Below are 9,980 nucleotides of genomic sequence, written 5' to 3' on the forward strand. Positions count from 1 at the left end.
GAACAATAATTTCTCCTTAATAAATAAATACGGGTTTATAGATGAATTGATAGGTGTTCATATAGTTGATTTCAGTTCAGTTGGTTGAGATATTCAACCTCTGAAATGGAACAGATCGTTTACTTATACTTGTGCAGAGCTGACACTGCTACATTGCAATTTGTGTTATCACAGGGGGAAAAAGAAAAGTTGCCTTTTGCAGTAGTTCTTTATCTTTTATTTTACAGGAAACTGGCCAAGAAGACTCCAAATTACTGGCAGTTCCTCCATTAATGAATCACCCATGCGACAGACATCCAGTCCTGTGAGTGCAACTCCTGCAAAGTACGCAACCCCTGAAAAGGTTGTGAAGGTATCCTTTCCAGAATATGTATTGCACACCGACACCGAACTTGAGCAAGTCAGACAGCAATACTTTGAGTTGTCGAAGAAAGGTGAAGAGCGATGGAGAATCACACAGATATCCATCAAAACCAGAAATTACAGCAATGGCAAAGAGAATAGCACCCCATGCTGCAGGATGAAGGCATCAAGAATACATGGGTAAGTGAAGTGCATCCAGTTGATGACCAAAGTGCTTCATGTCAAGACATTTTTATTAGCGATTTGAAAAATGTATTAAATGTCTTGTGCATGTTACTGTGTATGCACAGCTATATAAAAGTTTGTAAAATGTGAGCTCCCCCCAAAAAAACACTACTGGGAGACAGTCAAAGAGGTAAGGCTGCAACTAATTATTTTCATTGAAGATAAATCTGTTAATAATTTTTCAAGATTAATTGATCAGTTGTTTTATCAATAAAATGGAAGAAAGTTGTGAAAGCCCAAGGTTACGTCCTCAAATGTCTTGTTTTGTCCACAACCTATAGATATTCATTTCACGGTCATAGAGGACTAAACAAACTAGAAAATATTCACATTTCAGAAGATGAAATATAATTGGACAGTAATTTACACAAAAAAGAAAGGAATGACTCAAAATGATCAACTATGTCAAAGTACTAGGTGACTGAGTGTTCTGCCTCTAGTGATTCCTTACTTGCGATAGTGTTGTTCAGTTCCAGTATTTAATGAGTGCTCCTGTTTTAGTGTTTTATAGGACTACAAAGTGATTGCTTTCGATTTTGGTTTTTATTGTACGAAGCACTTTGTGTTACATTTTGTTTGTATGAAAAGTTCTATACAAATAAAGTCGATAGATTAATTTAATAGTTGACAACTAATTGATGAACTAACTTATCTTTGCAGCTCTACAAAGAGGCGTCGTCTTGAGCTGCCAAGAGACACAGATGAAATTGAGTCAAGTGACTCAACCATCATTCTGGATCGGTCCACAGAAGGGAGTAGCAGCCCAGACTGGAACGGTAAACAAAATGAGCTAGAAGGTGAGTTTTAACATTGCATTTACACATTTCCCCTGTGAGGTATTTATGTTTCAGATAAACTAAAAAAAAAAACATTATTGAGTCAAGATGACAGTCCTGACATGACCCAAGTAAAAGGCTTTAAAATGGACATCTGAGGATAGCCATTTACACTATATTGGTGCTGTTTTATTATCAATTCATTAATATTATTTTAGAAATTAACTCAACAGAAATCTGGCATTATACCATCAGTTTTGTGTTGTCTTGAGAAGTCAACTAAAACTATGAGGGACCTATTATGTAATTTACCGAGGGGATTTCTTGAATTAAATGACTGCTAGCTGGATTCCTTACACTATTAACTGAAATGAACTGTTAAAATTATTTGAGGGCTTCTGATAATAAGCAACTGAAATTTTTATTCTGACAGTCTAAACTTCTAAATCAAAATCAATTGTCCTCACTGTTTGGCTGTGGTAGCGAGATGTCACATCCGTAACGATCCTTAGAGTACATTATCCTGACAGAACGATGTCTGTTATGTGTTTAAGGAAAAAGAAGACCCCGAAGCCTTCGTGAAGAAGCACCCTCTCCCCTGTCCAGTCCTGATAGTGAGTTTGTCCAACTGCCTCCTACCTGTGTGTGGTGGGCGTGTGTGAATTTTTTTAGGGGTGTACTTTTGTGGCTAATTGCAATTGTATTTGACTGCATGACCATATGTGTTTATAGCAAGTTGTTATAATGCATTTAGTAAACAGAAAATAATTAAATTTTTGCTTTTTGCATTATTGAAATGAACTCGCATTCAAATGGTTAAAAATGAGAATAATGAATTAGTATTTGGTAGTAAGGATCAGGACTGAAGTTTCTTAAAATAAACTCCCTAAAAGTGTATTCTATAAATGTATGATTTTTTTATGGCAGATTTTTGACACATCTTTTGTCATTTAACAACATGAGATGAAGTTTTTTAAAGTGAGGCACATTGATTAGGTATTTTTGTATCTTCCAGCAAACAAGCCTGCAGATATTGACAGTCCAGACACTTCCAGTCCAGCAACCCTGGCCAAGCACTACAAGACCCTACAAACATTGTATAAAAGAAAAAATCCAAACCACCAAGATGTCTCTCATCTCCTGGATTTGGAATTTGTAGCTAGAAGAGCATTCATTGATTCAAATACCATTCGCGAGGAGGACAGACACGATAAAGTTCTAGAAGCATATCCTTGTTTCAAGGACATTGGACATGTAAGTCAGAAATGACTGCATGATGATGACAACCATAATGTTTAATATACCAATTTCCTCCTCCTAAGTGATACATTCAAACGTCTGTATTGGTATATTTAATAGGTGATGGAGGAGCTTCAACGCATTTTGGATAGGGATAATGGCAGCTTCATCGATGAACTGAAGGGAAGGGTGTGACTTCTGCCAGAAGGTGCAGTTTTTTCGGTGTATGGAAAAAGATGCTGAAACCCTCAATGGGAATGGACCAAGGTAAGAAATGATGTTTTGGTGTTTGGTGTAGTGATCAGTATTTAGGGTGGACCTTCAGGTATGTTAATTGTCAAGTAGATGTACTAGTGTCTTGTCATCCTTTTTCATCTATGATGGCTATCCCGTCACTTGCTGAATGTTTGTTTTTTAAAGCACTGTATCGATTATATATCTTTAATCAGATTTGACAATGTGCACTTTGTCAAGTAATGAATGTTTTCCTTTACAGCTGAACAGGCTCTTGAGATCCTACGTGTGCTGCCATCACTGTTCCCCTCCATGTCTGCTCCTCCAAAGAGAGTACGGGATGCAAGTGAGGCTCTGGCGCATGTCCTTGAGGTGAGCTGTGTAAAATGTTGCAGTATTAAAAAAATTAGAACTGAAAGTGATGCCTTTGACGATTCTGTTCCTATACGGTATGTTCTAAGCCTTGTTTTTGGAAAGATGATTTTCACTGGTTACATGTCTGTGACTCTCAATGTCACAATATGTACAAAAATGGATGCATCACATGGTAGCAGATTTTATCACCCTAATAAAAGCAAGACTAGCCTAGCCTTGGTTTTCACTTCAGGCTGTAAACACTACAGAGGGTACTGGTTACAAAATACCAAAATGATCCTTGAAACAGAAGTGCATTATCCTTATAGAATGATGTCTGTGTTGTGTGTTAAAGGAAAAAGAAGACCCTAATGTCTACTTGAAGAAGCGCCCTCTCTCCTGTCCGGTCCTGATTGTGAGTCCGTCCAACTGCCTCCTAGCGGTAGGAGATGTGCCAATAACTACGTTTCCAAAAGACAAAGTTACTGAGGGTGCTTTATACCTCTTGGCGTACTATTATACACTACACCTTACGTACCCAAAGTGTGTAGCCACTCTGCTTTCAGTCATACAGATGGAGGTCCTCTTGGACAAAAGTCATGAGAGAGATCTCACATCATCTTACAAGAAGAGCATGGCTGAGTGGAGAGCTTTTATTGGCCAATAAAACCAGTGGTCAGATGTGGATGTGGTCAGAAGTGCTTCCTCTCTCCCTACAAGGCTACTACAGTCCACATTCATTGCTTTTGATTCTTGGTTGGAATTTATCCCCGTGTTAATAAGGGGCACAGGACAATGTCAACCAACATGCCGATATCCACCGTTATATCGAACTGATAAAAATATAGTGTTGTTTATTCTGTGATTAAATGCACAAGGTTAATGCCATATCTTTACAGACTGAAACTGCATATCTTGTTTAGTTTGAACAATGCAGTCCAGTCGTGCCTATCTTTAAGTTCATTTCAAGTTTTAAGTTAATGTTGAGATTTAGCAACAGTCTGTTCAACAGATGTTGCTAATTTAGGCTTTTCTAATGTGAAAGTGTTAACTGACTTAGGTTGGGATAAAATTGAACATAGCGGTATCTGTTATTGGCCAGTTGAGTTGTAAAATGTCAGCATAGCTGATATTGGAAAAAATCCATTATCGTGCATGCTTAATAGTAATAATAATACAATGGTCATTGGCGTATCGGGGACAAGTTGGTCACATGTTCATGGTAATTGAAACCTTTTAGTTTGAATGTTACAATAATAAGCACTTAGTATTAAGAATGGATGTCAGAGGCCGAGCAGTTTGTGTGCCTAGTAGTTTGTCTTGAGGGGCTCATGGGTCAGATGTTTGGATCCGACCGTAACTACTCGCTCACATATTTGGACTGTTCTGCTATGTTTACATATTGCAGTTCCATACACACAATGAGCCAAAATGTTTATAAAAAGAAAATGTCTTTCTTTATGTAGTCCTCAGTTTATGGGACTTTTTGCTGTATAAACACAAAATAAATGTGTTGGATTAATGCAAAACTAGTTTTCATTTTTTCTGTTTTGTAAGAAGTATTTGAATGTCTTGAATCTAGAACAGTATTACTATTGTAGAGCTTACAATAAGGTAGATACACTTGAAATGATTACGGGTTGGAAAATTATGGCAAAAAAAGCAATGCCTAATACTAGTAAGCAATGCTAACTTCAAGACATTTTGTCTCAAAATGCCAATTTCTAATCTTATGTCAAGTCGGTTGTGGACTTAAATCTAGAACAGTGTCACTATTATAGAACTAAAAATGAGTTTAATAGACTTCAAACGAAGAGGACAACATGCTACTTTTGAGAGGAAAAATACAAATTTTGAGCATTCTAAGCTTATTATGAGACACAAAACGTCATAATACTTGAAAAATATGGCTAAGAATGAGTTTTCCCAGCTATTTTCAAGATCTCTCTTATCTTGTAAAGCTTAAATCTAATGTTTTATTTCAAGATATCTTATCAAGTGAATTTTCACTTGTTCCACTGGCAGATTTTTTTGCTTATTACAAGCAAAAAATATCTTGTGTTAATTTTTTTTAACTTATTTCTGGAGTGGCCTTTTTCAAGTGCATAAGAATAAATCTACAGCAAGCAGGTCTATTTAAAGATAAAACAGACTGTCTTAGTCGAGACCTAAAGGAGGCCTCAGAGATTAAAAGATGGAAAGCACTCCTCACTGAGATTGTTGTTGTTGTTTGTGATTTTAGTGTAAACTGAGGATGGTTTTTGACTCGTATAGAGATTTGAGGAATCAATCTTTTTGGGTGTGAAAATTCAGCTGAAGATTTATGCTAGTTGTCTGAAATAGAGATCCACATGTTTTCAGTTCCAATCTGATTCTGATTCTGATATCTTATATCATTACTATTACTATAAGACAATTACACCAATCCATGGCTCCAACAGTTGTTTTTGGTATTATGTGTGAGGCTACACAAAGCTGGAGTAAACCCAGCAGTTCGTTGCATTGTGCTGGCTTGACATACAAACAGGAAGTAGCAACAGCTGTCAAGTTTTTCAAATTAAATCTTTTTAACTGAAGTGTAAAATGTGTACTTAACATAAAGAAGGAGCGGTTCCATCTCATCTGATCGTCGTCATGGAGACGGTTTGTGGACACTTCTCTCAGTTCAGTCTGAATATCTTCAAAGTGAGACTCAGTGAGCTGAGAATGTCTGAAGAGCCCGACCATATTTCTTGATCAGTGATGTTGATCGGTGCAGTCAGTCCCATATCTGATACATAAATGACTTCAATATTGGACCAGATACCGATATAAGATCGGATCGGTCCCATCTCTACTCTGAAGGTTATCTGTATTGTTCTGGCTTTTAACTGAGGTCTTTCATGCAAAGAGACAGAGAACACTGAATGCACCATGTTGCAGACCTAGACATTTTCATTTGTCATCACTGCTGTCTTTATTGTCCTGTGAGCCCTTAAGGTGCAGGGGAAACATGTCCCGCTCTCTCTGATCAGTCCACCTCTGCTTCAACATCGGGGTTGGAAATGACCTTTTCTATCTACCTGCCACCGTGACTGGTGGATTCAGAAATCTACCAGCTACTCTTTTTTTTATTTAAATCAGCCACTTTATGTTCAGCAGTATTGTGTAAGAACATATTATTTCATAATCAAGCCTATAGTATTCAAGAATGAGGCTGTTTTATGAAGTGAAATGTTTGAGCTATATACTGACATGCTGTTTGTCTGGCTCGTAAACAGAAAGAGTTTATTATGTGTTCAGGTAGTTAGACCAGAGAAACATGTCTCTGTGTGTTAGCTTCTTACTGAAGCTGTGGGGTTTGGAGTTACTGTGGCAGCTTAGATTGGATAATGTCACACAGAGACTAAGGTGAAGACATTCAGATATGTTTGTAGCTTCATTAAAGAAAACAGGGAAAAACTATTTCTAAACGAAAAGTCCAAAAGATGATGATGATGACAGTCAACAGGAAATATTTCAGACCCACTCACTCTTTTTGTCTAGTCTCCCCTCACCCCTAATGCACAGGTAAAAATAAGGTAAGCCACGCCCACTTCTAATTACCGGAAATCCTATCAAACCCATATAAAGGAGCATAACATAACAAATAATCAACTGAGGTAAAAATACGCATTATGGCGCCTATAGGAGTTTTGTTTCTCTCCTGTGTTTGTACTTTCTGAGTTTTTTAAGTAGCTCCTGCTGAAAACATCCTATTTCCTGGTCCGGCTGCTTCAAAATAAAAGCATTTCAAAGATAGTAAATAGGGTCTTTCATGGAAAGAATTTGTTGATTTTCTATTACTCTGTCGGGAGCAACAGCATTTACAGCTGCTCCTTTGACAACAAGTCACCGCCACAGCACGTTACTTTAAATCATCTTGGACTGAAGACAACGAGACATCAGGTGAAACACCTTCAGCAGGTAGAACTGCTGAAATGGAGATGCTAACCGCGCTGCCCTGGGCTCAAGTGACACCGAGCTAAAGCATTTCAGCACAAAGCCCATGATTGTAAACACCGACACCCACTCTGACACGAGGAGGGGGCGGGGCTCTTTGGTCACTGAGCGTGCAGGATGGCCTGGATAACTTTTGTCTTCTTCTCTCCTTTAGGTATTCTACATGAATCCCCGTTACATCCTCTTCATCCACCTGGTGGTGAACGATATGATCCAGCTCACTACAACAATAAGCCTGTTTGTCTTAAGTTATATCTTCTACAGAATTAATGCTTCACTCTGCTGCCTCATCGTAACGATGGCTGTCTTCACCACTGTCAACACTCCACTAAATTTAGCCGTCATGGCGATGGAGTGCTACATCGCTGTTTGTTTACCTCTGAGACACGCTGAGTTGTGTACTATCAGAAGAACATATGCTCTGATTGGTGGGATTTGGGCCCTGAGTGCTGTCACTACACTGCCCGACGTCTTCATCTTTCTGGCAACTGAACCTGTGCAGGTGTTTCATTCTGCCATTTTCTGTGAGATTAATAACGTGTTCAGACACCCGGTACATGAGCAAAAGAAGAATGTGTGCTACACGATCTACCTGATTGGTGTTTGGCTCACACTCTTGTACACCTACGTGATGATCTTCACAGCGGCTAAAGGAGCAGACGGAGATGCAAAGAAGGCCAGGAATACAATCCTGCTCCATGGTTTCCAGCTGCTGTTGGCTATTCTCACATATGTTTACAATCTGATGAAGATGTCTCTGATCTACTGGTTTCCTAAACATTTTGTACATGTAGGCTTCGTTTTCTACATCATCATCCAGATCCTTCCCCGGTTCATCAGTCCCATCGTGTACGGCCTACGAGACAAGATGTTCAGACAGCATTTAACTAAGTATCTGCTCTGCACAGTGAGAACAAGCATCAAACCCTGGACTGCAGCTAAACCAAGCGGCAGCATCCAGAGTTAAGAAATGAAATCAATACGGAAGTAAAAAACGCTGCAGTTCCTCAAGTTTCCACTTGGGGCTGTCAGCAGAAGTCACACACACACACACTCATGGTGAAATGCCCATTCTGACAGCAGAAATAATCAGATTCACAGCCTGGTACAAAAAACAACAACATTTGGGTCTGAAGAGTTTTGGTTAAAGCTGGCCACACACAAGACGATTCTCAAATATAAACCGATTTTAAAAATGTTGGAGACCAAAAACATGAGGACAGCTTCAGATTATTTTTAATATTAGAGTCTTCTGAACGCACACACGAGACGACTTGGCAAGAACAGGAGACCACACCTGCTGTTTGGAGAAACGACTTCACAGAAACTCGAGGGACCAAACTTCTGATTTTACATGATCAAACATGGAGGACGATCCACATTGCTAGCTGGCTCTCCTGCAGCATTCACAGGGGAAAACTGAAAAACTATACGGATGTGATCCTGGCTGGGAAGATAGATTATGAGCAGCTTTATTTAATTTGCAAGTTGAGGGTTTGTTGTCATAGTACGCAAAACCCGTTTGGTGACGGTTCCAAGTCTGCTCGCTCTCATTAGAGGTGGGAAAGAAAATCGATTCATGTAAAAATCGAGATTCTTCTTTTCTGAGATTTAAAATCGATCCAAAACGTCCAAAAATCTATTTTATTTTATCAGTCACTCCCTGCTCAGTGCTAATGCTAATGCTAGCTCTTTAACTCAGTAGAACGCCAAATGGAGAATCAAGAAGTTCAGCCAGTCTCACAGATGACTGGAGTAGATCCTGAAGTATGTACTAGGGGTGTGCACGTGTACACGTGTAACCGGTGAGTAAATCATAACCGTTTAGGAAAAATCATTCAACGAAAACCGTTTATTATTTTTTTTTTTAATTATTATTATTTTTTATTATTTTAAAATGTTTTAGAGACACACATTCAATCATCTCTGATCAAAAATAACAAATACTATTTATTTAGAGATGAATAAAGCTACAACTGTTCCACTTTGACAACGTTACTGCACTCACAAATGCACCTATTCCGCTTCATCCGGGTAGGGGGGATTGCGCAGGGTCAGGCCCATTCGACTACGACCATATTACTAAGCGGAGGAAAAGAAACTAACGCAGAAATCCTTTGTCTCTTGTCCTTTTAAAAAATAGAGATTTCATACTCATCATGGTAGTTGTTTTATCATAGCCTTGTTATAGGCCTAAAATAAATACATACAGGTATTTGTTTTTACAAATTCTATGGCAAGTTTTCTGTGTTACTTATATAGCCTACTTCATAAAGCACAATTGTATCTGTCTGACAACTTTGAGTGGCAGCAGTGATGCGGAGGAATCTTTCTGAAAAGCGGCTGCACCCTCCATTGGTTGTATAGCATGACTGCGGTCCACTTTTCTCTTAACCGTGTACACGAAAAAAATGACGTTGTGTAACCGTTCACACCCCTAGTATGTACTCATTCATAAATAGACTTTGAATCCAGAATCGTTTTGAATCAAAAATCGAAATCAAACCGTAAGACACCCAAAGATTCCCAGCTCTACTCATTGGCTGCTTCAGGTTTTCCGTCTGAGGCAATCCGACCAGGAATCATAAATATCAGACATGTTTGACATTTATGATTCCAGAGGGGGGAGGCTCCGACTTGTTCGGGAGCAGTAATATAATCATAGTGACAACACACTCAAAAGATCGGATATGGCAGGCCTTAAATCAGAACGCGCCGCCCTGACCGTGGTGAACAGGCAAATGGGCCCAAAATCTTCAAGGGGGCCACCATCTAAAGGCTGACTGATTGAAAAAACTGGCAGTGTGA

The 9,980-nt window shown here is 38.9% G+C and overlaps 1 protein-coding gene across 1 annotated transcript; it reads left to right on the forward strand.

The window, feature by feature from the left end:
• Positions 1 to 2,860: 2,860 nt before the first annotated feature.
• LOC110002358 (odorant receptor 131-2-like) lies at positions 2,861 to 8,139 on the forward strand. The gene is made up of 4 exons (XM_029282178.2): positions 2,861 to 2,870; positions 3,100 to 3,209; positions 3,547 to 3,633; positions 7,327 to 8,139. Exons 1-4 carry the CDS (start codon positions 2,861 to 2,863, stop codon positions 8,137 to 8,139), a joined length of 1,020 nt encoding a protein of 339 aa, XP_029138011.2.
• Positions 8,140 to 9,980: the final 1,841 nt, after the last annotated feature.

This window comes from Labrus bergylta, chromosome 5, assembly GCF_963930695.1.
Source record: "Labrus bergylta chromosome 5, fLabBer1.1, whole genome shotgun sequence".
Classification (NCBI taxonomy): Eukaryota; Metazoa; Chordata; class Actinopteri; order Labriformes; family Labridae; genus Labrus; species Labrus bergylta.

Bases quoted from the DNA above. Each gene is read 5' to 3' on its own strand.
- LOC110002358 (XM_029282178.2), top strand. The intron at 3,210-3,546 runs GTGAGCTGTGTA...TGTGTGTTAAAG, and splicing joins CTCTGGCGCATGTCCTTGAG to GAAAAAGAAGACCCTAATGT. The intron at 3,634-7,326 runs GTAGGAGATGTG...TCTCTCCTTTAG, and splicing joins CGTCCAACTGCCTCCTAGCG to GTATTCTACATGAATCCCCG.